The sequence below is a fragment of the Hemitrygon akajei genome, chromosome 4 (assembly GCF_048418815.1).
Source record: "Hemitrygon akajei chromosome 4, sHemAka1.3, whole genome shotgun sequence".
Classification (NCBI taxonomy): Eukaryota; Metazoa; Chordata; class Chondrichthyes; order Myliobatiformes; family Dasyatidae; genus Hemitrygon; species Hemitrygon akajei.
In genome coordinates, this window is record NC_133127.1 from 51163128 (window position 1) to 51181133 (window position 18006).

Genomic DNA, 18006 nt, shown 5'->3' on the forward strand with positions numbered 1-18006 from the left:
GGGGGGGGGAGAGAGAGAGAGAGAGGGGAGGTGGGGGGAGAGAGAGAGAGGGGGGAGGTGGGGGAGGGAGGAGGGAAGAGGGAGGGGGAGGGAGGAGGGAAGAGGGAGGGGGAGGGAGGAGGGAAGAGGGAGGGGGAGGGAAGAGAGAAGGAGGGGCGTATGAGATTGGGGAGGACGAGGGAGCGTATGAGAGTGGGTGGAAGGGAGGATGAGTGTGTGGAGGAGAAGATGAGCGTGAGGGAGAGGAGGGTGGGATGAGAGTGGGGCAAGGATGAGTGGGGGTGAGGAGGATGAGAGTTGGAGAGGGTTGAAAGCGGAGGTAGGGATGAGAGAGGAGTGAGGCAAAACGCACAGTATATTAAAAAACTACAAGACTGAAAAAGGTTTATATTACGAGTCCATAACCAAAACGCAGAAAATTTGGTAATGTTATCCGGGCACAGCAGCAGGCCTTTCCCTTTCTGGTGGCAGAACAATCCACCTGGAATCAAAAAGTAGTCTCCCCTCTCCGGTGGCAGAAAGACCACCCCCCCCCCCCCCGATCAAAAGGCAGTTTGCCCCCTCTGGTGGCAGAGTGATTCCACCAGCGATCAAAAGGCAGGAAGCCACCGCTCACCTTCTGCGTAATGTTTCAATCTCTGTTATTGTGTTAATCAACAAACAATAGAAGCTTTAATTGGTGAAATGTTGAACGTTGGCTCAAGCACCATCCCACAACCTTTTCACCACAAGGTTCGTGCAGGCTGCCTCTGCACAGAGGCTACAGAGCGCTAAAATTATCAAATGATCTGCAAACTGCTAACCACTGGCTCCAACAGGTTCCAGAAACACATTCAAGATTTAAAACAACTGTAAAAGACATAGAAAAAGTGAAATATATGGTTTCACGATCTACCCAGAAGATATGGACAGAAGGAGCGTTATACGCAGGCACCATCTTGACTGTAGGATCACATGGTCACTTGAGTTGTTTTCGCCTTCCTGTCGGTTGAACTGACAGATCCTCCTCTGGCCTCTCTCATTAACCAGGCATTTTCACCCACAGAACTACCGCAGCATTCTCTGTCATCTTTAGAGACTCTGAGTATGAAAATCCCAGGAAATCAGCATTTTCTGAGATAATCCAACTGCCCTGTCTCCCATGGTCAAAATCACTTAGATCACATTTCTTCCCCATTCTGAACAAATTAATCTCTTGACCACGTTTTTACAGTTTGTGTTGAGTTGCTGCCTCATGATTGGCTGATCAGATATTTGCATTAACAAGCAGATGTACCTAATAAAGTGGTCACTGAGTGTACAATTATTATTGAATCAATTATAAGAGGTCCTATAGTTCAGAATATGAAGTGGAGAGTTAAATACAGCAGGAAAACAGGCCATTTATTTTTTGTACATATACTTTGTGATATGGTGCAACTCAAACTACCTGCGTCTCAATGTCACCAAGACCAAGGAGATGGTGGTGGACTTTAGGAGACCTAGGACTCACATGGAGCCAGTGATCATTAATGGAGAGTGTGTGGAGCAGGTTAAGACCTACAAGTATCTGGGAGTACAGTTGGACGAGAAGCTAGACTGGACTGCCAACACAGATGCCTTGTGCAGGAAGGCACAGAGTCGACTGTACTTCCTTAGAAGGTTGGCGTCATTCAATGTCTGCAGTGAGATGCTGAAGATGTTCTATAGGTCAGTTGTTGAGAGCGCCCTCTTCTTTGTGGTGGCGTGTTGGGGAGGAAGCATTAAGAAGAAGGACGCCTCACGTCTTAATAAGCTGATAAGGAAGGCGGGCTCTGTCGTGGGCAAAGTACTGGAGAGTTTAACATCGGTAGCTGAGCGAAGGGCGCTGAGTAGGCTACGGTCAATTATGGAAAACCCTGAACATCCTCTACATAGCACCATCCAGAGACAGAGAAGCAGTTTCAGCAACAGGTTACTGTCGATGCAATGCTCCTCAGACAGGATGAAGAGGTCAATACTCCCCAATGCCATTAGGCTTTACAATTCAACTGCCAGGACTTAAGAACTTTTTAAAGCTATTATTAATGCTTTTTGAGCTAGTGATTTAGATGCATATCATATTATTACTGAGTTAAGTATTGTATTGTATGTAATGAGTTTTTGCTACAACAAGTGTACGGGACATTGGAAAAAATGCTGAATTTCCCCATGGGGATGAATAAAGTATCTATCTATCTATCTATCTATCATTAAATCTGCCTGGTTAATACCAACATGAAAGAAAGGAAGTTTAGCTTTATTTGTCACACTTACTTCAAAGCATACAATGAAATGCATTCAACAACACACACAAAATGCTGGTAGAACACAGCAGGCCAGGCAGCATCTATAGGGAGAAGCGCTGTCGACGTTTCGGGCCGAGACCCTTCGTCAGGACCCTTTGACAGAAGGGTCTCGGCCCGAAACATCGACAGCGCTTCTCCCTATAGATGCTGCCTGGCCTGCTGTGTTCTACCAGCATTTTGTGTGTGTTGTTGTTTGAATTTCCAGCATCTGCAGATTTCCTCGTGTTTGCTAATGAAATACATTGTTTTGCATCAGCAATCAACACAGGCCAAGCATTGTGCTGGTGGCAATCCACATGTGGTCACACTTCTGGTGCCAATATAGCATGCCCACATCTTACTAACACTAAAGGTTCATTTTTGGAATGTGGGAGGAAGCTGGAGCACCTGGAGTAAATGCACATGTTCACGGGGAGAAATTGCAAATTCCTTAAAGACAGCAGTGAAAATTGAACCTCAATCAATAATAGCTGGTGCTGTAAAGTGATGTGCTAACAGCTACGTTACCATGCTGCCCCTTTCTTCCTCCCCATGCTGTATGTGTTTGTTAATTCAAATGGTGCATTTCAGTGTATATTCCAATGTACCAATTATGAAAATATTTGAATCATTATTTGCTTAGTAAGCTTCTTTTTAAACGTTTTATTGGCATTGTCAACTACAAGCTTTTCACTTTATCTTGGTATATGTGACAATAATAACCCAGTACCAATACTTCCTCTGTCCGAGTTCCATATTCCTATCTTTCTTAGGGTAAATAATTCTCCATTGGATTTATTGGCAACTACCCTGCATTAATATCTTCCAGTTTATGTTTTCCTTTATTTCCTTTTGTGCAAAATTTTAGAGTATTCTGACTATAAATAAACTCTGTAGCCCTGCCATTCATAATGAAGTCATGGGCATCAGAGTTCAGAGTTCAATTTCAAAACTGTCTCTAAGGAGTTTGTACATCTTCCCCATAAAACGTGTGTTTCCTCCTGGTGCTCCGGTTTCCTCCCACATTCCAAAGACGTACCAGTTAATTGGCCAATGTGGATTGTCAGGCTAGTAGTCCATACATGGCCTCCTTTACTGCCATGATGAGGCCAAACCAGGTTGGAGGAGCAACACCTCATCTACCGTCTGGGTAGCCCCCAGCCTGGTGGTATGAACATTGAATTCTCCAATTTCCGGTAATTCCCTCCCCCTCCCCCTTCCCTTAACCCAGGTCCCTCTCTGCCTCCCTCCCCTTTCAACTTTCTGCTTCTTTATCTCTACAGTTCTTTCATGCTTATCCCCTCCCCCTCCCCCTTTATCTTTCCTCTGATTGGTTTTCCACCTGGCGCCTCTAGGCCCTACCCCCTCCCCTATCTCTATTACTGGGCTTCGGCCCTCTCTTCCCCCCCCATTCCTGATGAAGGTTCTCGGCCCGAAACATTGGCTACTCCTTTCTTACGGATGCTGCCTGGCCTGCTGAGTTCTTCCAGCATTGTGTACGTATTATTAAATAGGTGGGTTGCCGGGTGGTGCAACTGGCTGGGCCAGAGGGGTCTGTTCCATGCTCTACATCTAAATAATATATTTTAAAAATTGATATATAATTAGATGATTATAAAAAGTATGGGGAAAGTGTACAGCAAAAGGATTCGAACATGCAATAAAAACTGTGGTTAATGGAAATCTGAGATAAAAGCAGAAAATGCTTCAGGTCCAAGCTCTTCATTAGAACTGAAAGAAAGAAAAAATATTAAAATGGCCTTCTACATTTAAGGAGCTGAGCAGTTTATTCTTGTTCCAATATTCTAATATCATTGGTCTATTTCTCTCTCCACAGAGACTCATTGATCTGAGTATCTATTGCCAGCATTTTCTGTTTTTATTTCAGTGTTAAGAATTTTCAGTTTTACTCCGGAGTGCAAACTTCACAGTGAGCTGGTTGAAATAACTGAAACGGTAAAATGTGGTATTGGAAATCAAGAAGTGCTCAGGCTTATCATTTTATCTCCCCCGGATTAGAACATTTCTCTGGAAAATTTATTTTTCTAATCAGCGATGAAAAACAAATATCATGACTAACTACAATTAATCATGATCAAATGTCAGTAAATTACATCTTTCATTCACTCTTGTGGTCGTATTGCTCTGAGCCATAACTTAACTATCTGCTCTAATCTCGAGGCTGCTCACTTCCCCGTATTGTTTAACTGTTCATCTAGCTGTAATATGAATGTTAAAACTGCAGAAGCTATACCTGCTAAAGAATTCCATTTTGATACAAAATTTGCACAAAAGAAAATATTTAATTTGAGATGGAGATACATCAATATTTACTGTCTTGTATTAATCAGATGGTTAGTAGTACAATATAGTTGGAAGATCATTGGTAAGAGCAGAAAATTCAAGAGAAACTACCTTTACCTAAAACTTTATAAAAATACGGAACTCTACTGGAAATAATTGTCGACATTAATATAAATACATTTAAGTCCCAATCTGCTTAATATCATCAATAAAACAACCATCCCAATTGTTTGTTGTATTTCTACATTAACTTTCAGGACAACTAAGTGTCTCTGAACACCATAAACACAAAAAATTCTACAGACATTGGAAATCTTGAACAACACACACAAAATGCTGGAGGAACTCAGCAGGTCAGGCAGCATCTATGGAAAAGAGTACAGTCAATGTTTCAGGCTGAGACCCATAGAATGTAGAAATCTACAGCACATTACAGGCCCTTCGGCCCACAATGTTGTGCCATCCATGTAACCTACCCTAGAAACTGCCTAGAATTTCTGTAGCGCATAGCCCTCTATTTTACTAAGCTCAATGTACCTATCTAAGAGATTCTTAAAAGACCCTATTGTATCCACTTCCACCACCACCACCGGCAGTGCATTCTACGCTTTTGTGTGGAAAAACTTGCCCCTGACATCCTCTCGGTACCTATTTCCAAGCACCTTAAAACTATGGCACTTTGTGTTAGCCATTTCAGCCCTGAGAAAATCCTCTGGCTATCCACACGATCAATATCCCTCATCACCTTATACACCTCTATCAAGTCACCTCTTATCCTCCATCGCTGCAAGGAGAAAAGGCCAAGTTCATTCAACCTATTCTCATAAGGTACGCCCTCCAATCTAGGCAACATCCTTGTAAATCTCCTATACACTCTCTCTATAGTATCCACATCTTTCCTGTAGTGAGGTGACCAGAACTGAACACAGTACTCCAAGTGGGGTCTGACCAAGATCTTACTGTATGTAGCTGTAACATTACCTCACGGCTCGAACTCAATCCCACAGTTGATGAATGCACTATAAGCCTTCTTAACACTGTCAACCTGCACAGCAGCTTTGAGTGTCTTATGGACCCCAAGATCTCTCAGATCCTCCATACTGCCAAGAATCTTACCATTACCATTAATATTATGTTCCGTCTTCAAATTTGACCTTCCAAAATGAACCACTTCACACTTACCAGAGTTGAAGTCCATCTGTTTTTCAGCCCAGTTCTGCATCCTATCGATGTCCCACTGTAACCTCTGACAACCCTCCAGACCGTCCACAACACACCCAACCTTTGTGTCAGATCCTTCATCAGGACTGAAGAAAAAAAGATGAAGAGTCAGAGTTAGAAGGTGGGGAGAGGGGAGGAAGAATCACAAGGAGATGGGTGAAACTGGGGTGGGGGGGGGAGGAAGTGGTGAAATAAAGATTTGCGCAGTTGATAGGTGAAGGAGATACAGGGCTAGAGAGAGGGAGAATCTGATAGGAGAGGCCAGAAGGCCATGGAAGAAAGAAAAGGGGGAGGAGCACCAGAGGGAGATGATGGGCAGGTAAGGAGATAAGGAGAGAGAGGAAAATGGGAATGGTGGGTGGGGCATTCCCAGAAGTTCAAGAAATCGATGTTCATGCCATCAAGTTGGAGGCTACCCAGATGGAATAGAAGGTGATGCTCCTCCAATCTGAGTGTCACCTCATTGTGAGAGTAGAGGTGGCCTTGGACTGACATGTCAGAATGGGAAGGGGAGTGGAATTAAGATGAGTGGCCATCACCTTCTGTTTCTTCCTCCCCTCCCCAACTCCTCATCTTTTTATCTCCAGCCCTTCTGAAGGCTCTTGGCCTGAAACATGGACTGTACTCTTTTCCATAGCTGCTCCCTGGCCTACTGAGTTCCTCCAGCATTTTGTGTGTTGCTTGGATTTCCAGATCTGCAGATTTGCTCTTGTTTATAAGATAGATCTATGGAGGGGGAATAAACATTTAAAATTTCAGGCCAAGACCTTTATCAGGTCCTGAAGCCTGACTTCCTCCAACATTTTGATTTTTTGCATAGTATAGATGGGTAGTTGACAGCCAATATACGTGGGTCATATAGCCTGTTTATATGCTGTAGGAATTTCTGATTCAAAGTTCCCACCCCAAGATTCAGACTGCTGAACACTTGCTGCACTTACCTTTTGCGATGATATCTGTCTTTGAAAATGGAGATCAGATTTGAATACAATATTCTAGGGGTGGTATCCCCAAGGTCCTACATGTTCCAGTAATGCATCCATATTCTGGCATTCAAGTACTCTTACAATAAAGGTCTTCGTTCCATTTAACCTTCCTAAATGTTTGCAGTACTTGCACCTCAAGTTTCATTGAGTACAGCCTAGCATTATGAAGGTATTGCTTGATATGATATGATCCACTAAAAAAATGTATAGAAATGCTATAAGTCAGTGAAAATCTCGAAAGACGAAACAAAAACACAGGATCCTCCTTCTCAGAAATTCACCTTTCATTAACAGTTACCTTTCATCTCACGCTGATCTTGTATGTAATTAATGTGCACTTGTTCACACTCCAGAAGTCTCTTCATCTAATCTCATTAACATTATCTTCTATCCTTAATACCCTCATATTCTTAGCCAATATTTCTCTAAGCAATAACATTTTAAACATCCTAATAAAAGAAAGCTTTTTGAATATTTCATTAGACTTATGATCTCACTTGTAATGTCTTGTATGTCACTTGTATGTCAGTTACAGTAGTAAACACATTCATTATCTTAACTGCTTATCTCCGGTCACTTTGATTTCTATTTTTCTATGAAAAAGAATCATAATTTGTTTAATTGCTACCCATATATTGTTAATAAATGCACACCATTAAACAGATTTAGCCTTTTGTTTTTTTATTCGTACATTGAAAAACAATGAGTTAATAGTTATTTTAATAGATATACTTCCTTACAATAATTTTGCCAAAAATATGGCCCATAGTCTTTTTCAAAACTTGAAGAAACATTACAGTCATTTAAACTGTCACTAATACAAGTGAATCAGAAAAATACTTCAGACCATTAACACTCCATCACACCAAATATATACATTCTCTGTGAAAAAGGTACAAGAGGCAGAACTGATATTGTGTGTACTCTGATTAGGTTTCCTGAGTGATTACTTCCTCACTACCACATCAATCAAAAATAACTTTTTCTTTACATATAAAACTTTTTCCTCAGTGGAACACATTAAATTGGCTACTGGTGTCTCATATGTAATTTTCATATTGGCCTGGTTTCTGAGATTGGCAGCGAGCACTGCTGGCTCACAGGCTATATCCAGAAAGTACATAAAATACCCAACAGGTCAGGCATCATCTATAGGGAGGAAACACAGCTAACCTGTCAGAATGACCCTTCATCAAAAACTAGCGCTGCCTGACACACGATTTCCAGAACCTTCTGTTAATATTTCAGATTTTCAGCATTGACTGCTTTTTGATTTTCAGAAAGAAATAGGCACATTTTGCAATTGCCCCAGTGGAAATTTTCAGAAAATGCTATTGGAACCTTTGCATTTGAGGTCCTGCACAGCATACTGCCTTCCTCGCTCTAATAGCCAAGCAAAATTTGGGTGACTAACTGCAAAAAAGCCTCAGATTCTTAGAACACTATGGATTTTCCCACTTGCACTCTAAATTGTTTGAAAACTGAAAGCCTAAAATAACAAAATAATTTAAATCTTAAACTTAAAACAAAGCTTAAAAGATTAAATACTCAAAACTCCTAAATGCCTTCAAATATTTAAATTTACACCCATCAGAAAATTAAAACCCCCCAAAAATTAATAAAGATTTCAATTCAGTTCAAGTATAATTCAACCATACACACAAATACAACCAAATGAAACAGTGTTCCTTCAGGGCCAAAGTGCAAAACACAGTGCCAACAGTAACACACATATTTATGCACATAGCATATATAGATACAATAGCAGAGAAACATATAGTCACTACAAACATGGCCTGTAGATCAATGGTGCATGGGGTGTTATCCTGGAGCCAGGTTTCAGCAAGAAAAAGCACGCAGCAGTCTCTTATCATGCGCTGGTGCAGTTGTAGATGAACGTAATACAGCTTGTCTTTCCACCAAGCGAACACTAGAGGTAAGCACTGAGTGGAGGGGCTTCCCCCAACTCAACATGAACTACGGTAAGTATAAAAACTATTTTTCAACTAAGAGCATACTTAATGAGAATAAGTAACATTTATTGGATGGTCTGACAGTATTTCCTTTTATCAATGAAAGGAGAAAAGACAAAAGGAAAACATGGGAAAACAGAAGACAAGCAGCGTCAGCAACATCAGATTTCCAAGTCCTCTTACGTTATCTAGCAATATCTGGAAATCCTTTCCGATTTGCGAAAATGTAACCTGTTCAACACAACTCATGTGAAAACTTTCCTCCTGATCATTTTACTCTTCAATATTATAAATTCTTGAAAAGCAATTACAAAACTGCAGATAATGGAAATCTGAAATACAACGTTTGTAGAAACAAAAACATCTGGCTACGTACATCTGGTTAGGCAGTATCTGTGCCAAAAGAAACAGAGTAAGTACTTCAGTAGCAATAACCCTTCATTAGTACTATGTCAGAAGCTACAGAGTAGTAGAATTGGCCCAATACCCACAGGCACATCCCTCCACACCATTGGTAGTATCTATAGGAAGCACTGCTTCAAGAAGGCAATATCCACCATCAAAGAACCCCAACATCTGGCCATGCCACTTTTTCCATAGCTGCCATTAGGCTGGAGATTCAGAAGCCTGAAATCCCACACCACCTGGTTCAAAAACAGCTACATCCCTTCAACCGTTCACTTCTTGAAGCAGCAAGTATAACCTTAATCACTACAGTTTGCAACATTATGATCAGTTTGCACTAAAATGGACTATGTTTTTGTTCTAGTTGTATTCTTTCTTGTAAAAGCTGTGTGTAATCTATGGTTCTTTTCTTGTGAATACTGCTTTTATGATACTATGTGCCTGTGATGCTGCTGCAAATAAGCTCATCATTGTACCTGTGCAAAAATGGACAAGTGCATGAGACAATAAACATGATTTAGATTAGTGCAGGGAAATTGATTTAAAACATTAACTCAGTTTCTCTCTCCACAGATGCTAATAATCCCAGCATTTACTGTTAAAAATCCTTGATGTTTTCAATACAGCAGCCTGTAGATTCCATGAAATTTTGTATAATTAGGTAGCCACAAGAATAAGTCAAAGCCAATGTTTTTTGTACCATTGTTCTGATGTTGTCTCATTGACATGCAGGTGCTTTGGCATCCTGAATCACATAGAATGCATAAGACTGTGCAGGGAGAATGACTGAACTTGCTGCCTGAAGTGCTTTTCCCTTGATAACAGGCAAGGTCTTGTGATCCACCATCTTGAGAAGCTGACCATTGAGTTTAACGGATCTGTAAAAAAGATAAAATTTCAAGTTTCTTTAGTAGAACTAAGCCCCAGCCATTAATTGAACACCAGTCTGGTTTCTCACTCCACAGACACTGCCTGATTTGCTGAGTATTTCCAGCATTCTGTTTTATTTAAGCCCTGGTATTTTAATTTCCTCATTTATCAAATTGATGTTTGTACATCGATACACCATTTTTTCAATAACCAAATTTTTCTAAGCTGACCATTACTTCCTAATTAATTGTATAGAATTCCATTGCATCGCCTATTAAACCCTAGTATTGTAAAATAGAATTCTAACTCCTCAAATTTCCTGAAGATTTCATTAGATGTTTCTAGATCATTGCTGTATGCAATCTCAGTTCAAACCAAACATCTGCTGACTAAGATCCAACCAAAAAAACTACCATTTTGCTTGATTCTGGCACATTGTCCTGGAAAATCTGTAGGTGCTTCTCTGTTGGGTCTTCAGGACCTTGACATCCGAGAACATAAAAACAAGAACATAAGGAGCAGGAATACACTGTACCACCACTTGATCCTGCTTCAACATCAAAAAGATCACGGATCGTGTAACCTTTGCCTCAACTCCTCTTTCCTGACTGTTCCGCATTACCCATGTACCTGAGGTGAACTTAGAGAAGTTTAAAAATTCATGAAGTGGATGGTCACAGTTTTTTTTTACCTCCAGGGTAGGGAAGTCTAAAATTATAGGGCATAGGTTTCAGGTGAGATGGGAAAGGTTTAAGAGGACATGAGGACGAAAGGGTGGTGGGTATATGGAATAGGAAGTGGTAGTGGCAGGACACAATTACAACCATTAGAAGACACTTAGAAAGGTTTAGAGTGAGGCAGGGTAAACACAAACAAATAGGACTACCTCAAGTAGAAATCTTGATTGGTATGGACAAGTTAGGCTGAAGTGTCTGTTTTCATGCTCTGTAAATCTATGGCTCCATTAATCTAAATTTCCCAAAGTCCAAAGACTTATCTATTTCAACCCTGAATATTTTTCAATGACTGAATATCATCATAGTCTGGGACACAGAATTCCAAAGATTCACAGCCCTTTGAGAACAGAAATTCTCTTCATTGCAAATTTTAAATGGACAACTTATTTTGTTATAATGCCTACTCCTTCATGGCAAAGTCTCAGCTTCCAATCTGCCAAACCCTAAACCCTGAGCACACCCCAAGAAGCTTAAATATTTCAGTCATTTCAGCTCTGGCTCAATGAGTTGAAGTCTAACCTACTCAGCCTTTCCCCATGAGGTAACCCCATCATCACTAGGACTAACCTAGTGAATCTTGTGTATAAGATGATGAGGGGCATTGATCGTGTGGATAGCCAGAGGCTTTTTCCCAGGGCTGAAGTGCTACACTAGGGGGCATAGTTTTAAGGTGCTTGGAAATAGGTAATGAGGGGATGTCAGGAGTAAGATTTCAACACAGAGAGTGGTAGGTGCATGGAATGCACTGTCGGCAGCGGTAGTGAAACTTGAATAGGGTCTTCTAAGAGCCTCTTAAATAGGTACATGGACTTTAGAAAAATAGAGGGTTATGTGCTAGGGAAATTCTAGGCAGTCTCTAGAGTAGGTTACATGGTTGGCATGACATTGTGGGCCGAAGGACCTGTAACGTGCTGTAAATTTCTTTGTTCTATGTTCTAATCTTCCCTGAACTGCCACCAGCTCACGCCACATCCCTGTCCTTAAATACCAGCATGATGAAATTTCTCTGGCAAGTATAAAACATAGTTTCCAGGTCAAAACAGAAACCTAGGCAGTTATCTTTAAAAAATAATTAGCTCAGAGCCATGGCTGTTTGTGTATATAAAACAAGATATTTTGTGGACTTAAACAAAATAAACTTGGTTCAGTGAACTCCAGAAAAAACCTTTGGCAGATTGTATGAGAATTATCTCGAGTGGCACCAGAATGATAAGGAACACTACAAAAACAAGAAAATTTGGAAGTTGTGGGAGTGCTTCCTTCATGTTTGTGATCCAAGCACAGAGCATAGTGCTCACTTTTTAGAGGAAGAGACCATTAGAGGGGCAGATGAGTGAAAGGTTTTAAATTGGTATTTATTTAAAAATAGCTATGGCAAAAGCAATGTAATGAGATGTCCGGTGCGATGGCTCACAGAATGGCCAGCAAAGCTGGAGTAGTGGTACAGGAGACAGAAAAGTGAAGCAGTGTTGGAACAGAGCCTGTCAAAGAACACCTCATTGGAGATACTAGTTAGCTCAGCAGTCCTATTATTCATTTTCACTACTCCAGGTACCTATGTCTGGATGGCATGCATACAAAAGCTTTTCATGGTATTTTGTTGTATTTGACAATAATGAACCTTCCCTCCATTGATGCTCCTTGGCTGTCTGAATTCCTCCATCGATTTGTTTGTGTTGACTACACTTAATCAGTTAACCTGTTGGGACATAATCTGTGATGGGACCATGGAATCTGTGTGGGCAAGGATTGTGGCTGTAAAACAGTATGAAAGCTGCAGGTCATTCCTATAACAGGTGGGTATCCTGCGGGGGAGGGAATGGAGCACTGAAAATGGTGTGATAAGGATGTAATTTGGTTTATTATTGTCACACTACCAAGGTACATTGAAATACTTGCTTTGCATGCCATCCATACAGACAATCTCATTACAACAGTGCACTGAGGTAGCACAAAGGAGAACAATAACAATGCAGTGTTACAGTTATGAGAAACAATAGTGCAGACAATAAGGTGTAAGGCCATAAAGGACTTGATTGTGAGCTCAAGGGTCCTTCTGATAATACTAGGGGAATGTTCAATCATCTTGTAACAGCAGGATAGAAGCTGTCCTTGAACCAGTTGAACATCCTTCCAGACTGATCTGCGGTTTGGCTTTGTATTAATCTTTCTGGGAAAAGTCCTTGCTTCTATAGAAAGTAAGAGAGCAGTAAGAACTAAATATGGAATAATTAGCAGTGTGCCATGTGTTAAAATATACAAAGTGCGCACAGTTTGGCCACCATTTCTGTGGAAAGAGAAATGTTTTCTTACTGTGAATATAATCCTTCCTCATTGTCACCAGGCTGCAGCAGAAACTGAATAATTTTGTTGAATCGACCAAAGCGCAGAAGGACCTGCTTGTCTTGGATGCTCAAGTTCAAAGCAAACATTGTCACAGCTCCCTTTTGATAGATTTCACTGAGAGAGAAAAAAGATATATTGAATCTATATTACTTGCTTTTAATCAGGTCGTAACAACTCCTGAATCCACCACACTTTGCAACAGTGTATTTAAGACTGTTCTCCCCAGCCTCCTGTCCCACCATGCTACAGACACATGGTTCTCAGAAAGCATTCATAATTAATAAAAAAGGAAACGTGACTGGTATCAGTTTCTGACACCATTGCATATCTTCGCACAGCCACAAACCCACACAAGATAAACTGCAGTTTTCCTGTATTTTTATCCTTCCTGGAAAATAATTCATGTCAAAATGCCAAAAGCCACTGTTTATGCTTAATTTGAAGCTGAATAATACTGGTGGAAATGAATTTTCACTCTTGGGAAAAATTATTGACAGACTTGTGTCAGCATTTTCAGATTTATATCTTTAGAGTTGAACTGAAGATATTGGCAACTATTATAATGTTTTCTTTCCACAAAAATAACAGAGGCATGTGGGTTAGAAGTTCAGTAGTTAGAGAACAATGTTATTTTAGAGATGGTTAGTGAGAATCTCTCATCTATAAATTGTGATGTTAACCCATTTTGTGTAAATTATTTACGCATTAACCATTATTTACACATAAATTAATTACTTCACATTAAGGTTAACCCACAGTTTTTGGGAAAATCACATTAAAATACTTACATCTGCAGTTTTCATTTTTAAAAATCAGCTTGAGTTATGATTGAATTCTATGTCCATATTTAAAAATAAAATTTCTTATGTAAACCTATAAGTCACTTTCAATGATAATGACAAATTACTTTCATTCGGCAGTTTCTCTGTTGATTTTGCTATTTAATCATATAACATTGAAAACAAGAACGTAATGTTCAAATGAAAATTTTCTACATTACCTGCCTTAATTATTTCTCTTCAGAACTGTGCAGTAACTGAATTGTACATTTTGTCCTGACTTCTCAATTGCAAGAACACAGGAAATATTCCAGTATTATTTGCGGTCACTTTACAGTTTTGCTGAATTGCACTTTTTAATCTTGGGTAAATGCAGGAAATTGCAGAACAATATTTTTTTTGAAAAAGGGGCATTCTCACAAGTGTTGTGGCTGTTGTTTATCCCCTGACCAATATCTACATTGTGACATTACTCATTGTGGAAGATTGCTGTGTACAGACCATCTGCTGAAATTCCCACATTGTAGGGCCAAACTTCAAAAGTGTAACGACTATAATTAGATGGGATGTTCAATAATGAAGGAGTTATAGAGATGAAGGCTTGTTCTTTCTTTTGACAGAGGCTTGTGAAAGTTAATTTTTCATAATTTGCTTCTAGTTTACTCTTTATTAAAGAAACAGAAGTGAAATCCTGATATTGACAGTTTTAAACATCAACAGTAGCAAGCATTTAGGACAATTGAAATGCATCCTATCAATATCCAAAATATTCCTATCTAGAAGAAATGTACTTAATATTCCTGATTACCTATTGGGATTGGTACAGTGCATATACACACGTAGAGTTCCCTTGTTTCCTCCATCACTCTGTGTAGAAGATATATTCAGCACTTTGATGCCTACCAGTTTTTTATAAATTAGGGAAAGCCAGTAATCCTGCAGAAAAAATAAACAAGAATTAGTCATGAAAGTAGATTAGGAGATAGGCTCTAAACATTTTACATTAAACCTGAGGCAAAGATCAGTGCAATCTTTTAATTTTTTTCAGGACTATAAAGTCCAATGAATGTTCAATTAAATGGGATTTTGCAACCTTTATAAATTATGCAATGATACTTCTTTATTAAGTACTGAACCATACATACAGGCAAAGGATCAAGGTGCCAATCAACCAGCTGGTAGTATGCTGCCCCAAACAAAACCTGCCTGATGACAACATCAATGCCCAGTTTAGCAGACAGTCCAAGTTTGTCCAACCACCTGTAAAAGAAAGCAGAGCAGTTAAGGACTACTAGCTGATCTAACATTACCCACTTTTGCTCAAAAAGATTTTTAAGAAGAATAGATTCTTTACTTTACTTTATTGTCACCAAACAATTGATACTAGAGTGTACAATCATCACAGTGATATTTGATTCTACGCTTCGTGCTCCCTTAAATACAAATCCAAGTAAATATAATAAAAAAAATTAAATTATAAATCATAATTAGAAAATAGTAACGGGAAAGTAAGGTAGTGCAAGTCAGGTCCGGATATTTGGAAGGTACGGCCCAGATCTGGGTCAGGATCCATTCAGCAGTCTTATCACAGTTGGAAAGAAGCTGTTCTCAAATCTGGCCGTATGAATCTTCAAGCTCCTGAACCTTCTCCCGGAGGGAAGAGGGACAAAAAGTGTGTTGGCTGGGTGGGTCGTGTCCTTTATTATCCTGGCAGCATTGTTCCAACAGCGTGCGGTGTAAAGTGAGTCCAAGGATGGAAGATTGGTTTGTGTGATGTGCTGGGCTATATTCACAATCTTCGGCAGCTTCTTCCGGTCTTGGACAGGACAACTTCCACACCAGGTTGTGATGTGCCCTAGAAGAATGCTTTCTACGGTGCATCAATAAAAATTAGTGAGGGTTTTGGGGGACAGGCCAAATTTCTTCAGCTTTCTCAGGAAGTAAAGGCGCTGGCGGGCCTTCTCGGCAGTGGACTCTGCTTAGTTAGACCAAGTCAGGTCATTTGTGATATTCACACCAAGGAACTTAATTCTGCCTGACCTTCTGAGTTACTCCAGTATTTTGTATGTGTTGCTTTGGATTTCCAGCATCTGCAGATTTTCTCACGTTTGTGTTAAAAAAAAGCCATTGGGAATTTAGCACAAATTTCAGAAGTGCGAAGAAAGAGGACGATTTATAGAACTATTTTGATTTAATTCTTTGCAACTCTTTCTCCAGTGAGTTCCATTCTATGCACCAAAGATGAACACCGCTAGGCATTCAGATTACCAGTAGTTTAACTGCTACTTCAGTCCATCTCTTTTGAGAAAAGACTATCAATCGCGAACAGCACCAAGTATTTAAATCATCTCACAACTAGTAACTTTAATTGGCAGTTGAAGGTTATTGGGCCAGTTAAGTTTGCATAAAATGACCCCAGCGTCTCTCTGATTAGGGAAGGTGACTACACACTCAGGCTACATCCACACTAGACCGGATAATTTTGAAACTGCCGGTTTTGTGTAAAAATGATATGCATCCATGCTAGAGATCTAGGAGTCCTTGTTCATCAGTCACTGAAGGTGAATGAGCAAGTGCAGCAGGCAGTGAAGAAGGCTAATAGAATGTTGGCCTTTATTACAAAGGGAATTGAGTACAAGAGCAAGGAAATCCTTTTGCATTTGTACAGGGCCTTGGTGAGACCACACCTGGAGTATTGTGTACAGTTTTGGTCTCCAGGGTTAAGGAAGGACATCCTGGCTGTAGAGGAAGTGCAGCGTAGATTCACAAGGTTAATTCCTGGGATGTCCGGATTGTCTTATGCAGAGAGGTTAGAGAGGCTGGGCTTGTACACGCTGGAATTAAGGAGATTGAGAGGGGATCTGATTGCAACATATAAGATTATTAAGGGATTGGACAAGATAGAGGCAGGAAATATGTTCCATATGCTGGGAGAGTCCAGTACCAGAGGGCATAGTTTGAGAATAAGGGGTAGGTCATTTAGGACAGAGTTAAGGAAAAACTTCTTCTCCCAGAGAGTTGTGGGGGTCTGGAATGCACTGCCTCAGAAGGCAGTGGAGGCCAATTCTCTGGATGCTTTCAAGAAGGAGCTAGATAGGTATCTTATGGATAGGGGAATCAAGGGATATGGGGACAAGGCAGGAACCGGGTATTGATAGTAGATGATCAGCCATGATCTCAGAATGGCGGTGCAGGCTCGAAGGGCCGAATGGTCTACTTCTGCACCTATTGTCTATGCATTTTTAAAAATATCTCTGTCCACATTAACTTACTGCACATACGCAGGACATATCTACCGAAAACAAGCGACATGTTTGGTGTCGAATCTCGATGTGAAAGACTTGCTGTGCGTTTGTCCAGTTACAGACTAGAAAAACTTAAACGACAGACAGCTGTTGGTTCTCGCGCTGGAGGACTTAAAAGTAAAAAAAAAACAAATACTGGAACTTATGGAGGCAACAAACTGGGAATTCATGGACAGATTGAACTGGCTGACGACGAACATTGAAAAACTGACAAACTGTTGCATTAATAAAGCTCCTTGTTAAATGTATAAAACAAGTCTGCATCAGTATTATCTTGTATTTCCATACAATGTTACATTAGGCTGTTGCACATCTATTGTCAGAGAAGTACTTGCATAAATAGGTAAACCACCTTCATACCAGCAAGGACAGAAAACAGGGCAAACTGAGTATACTTATTTATTCAGTAAATTATGGGTCAAAGTATTTGGTGAGCACATTTCTAACTCTTCTGGCTTCAGTCTTGTTGCCATCTGTTCTGAAATTGTTAGGTTGCATTCAAGAAAACAATGAAATAGCGTGCTGCTGCCGGCATCTGTTCCAGCGCATTATGACAGCATTTTTAGATTTCTCCGGTTACCCTGTCCCCACTGCTCCGGCCAACCGGCGTTTTCAAAATTACACACCCTGGAGAGCGTTTCTGAAAATCTCCAGTTTCGGGGGACAAAAACCCCATTTTAGTGTGGATGGAGGGTAAAAAAGTTTTGATTATGGATTTATCCGGTGTAGTGTGTATGTAGCCTCAGTGGCCACTTTATTAGGTACACCCATGCATCTGCTCGTTAATGCAAATAT

The 18006-nt window shown here is 40.2% G+C and overlaps 1 protein-coding gene across 2 annotated transcripts in view; it reads right to left on the minus strand.

Moving 5' to 3' along the window:
- Positions 1 to 6809: 6809 nt before the first annotated feature.
- The window catches only part of hpse (heparanase), a 36718-nt gene continuing 25521 nt past the window's right edge, over positions 6810 to 18006 (minus strand). Inside the window, exons 9-13 of one of the 2 annotated variants that reach the window (XM_073042579.1) lie at positions 15052 to 15166; positions 14715 to 14842; positions 13095 to 13241; positions 9875 to 10052; positions 6810 to 6990 (exon numbers count right to left, since the gene is read on the minus strand). In XM_073042579.1, coding sequence (XP_072898680.1) covers positions 9893 to 10052; positions 13095 to 13241; positions 14715 to 14842; positions 15052 to 15166 — 550 coding nt within the window. In that variant the 3' untranslated portion in view covers positions 6810 to 6990; positions 9875 to 9892. Of the gene's footprint in view, positions 6991 to 7456; positions 10053 to 13094; positions 13242 to 14714; positions 14843 to 15051; positions 15167 to 18006 lie in introns of those variants that run through there. The other variant, XM_073042578.1, reaches the window with a different exon arrangement.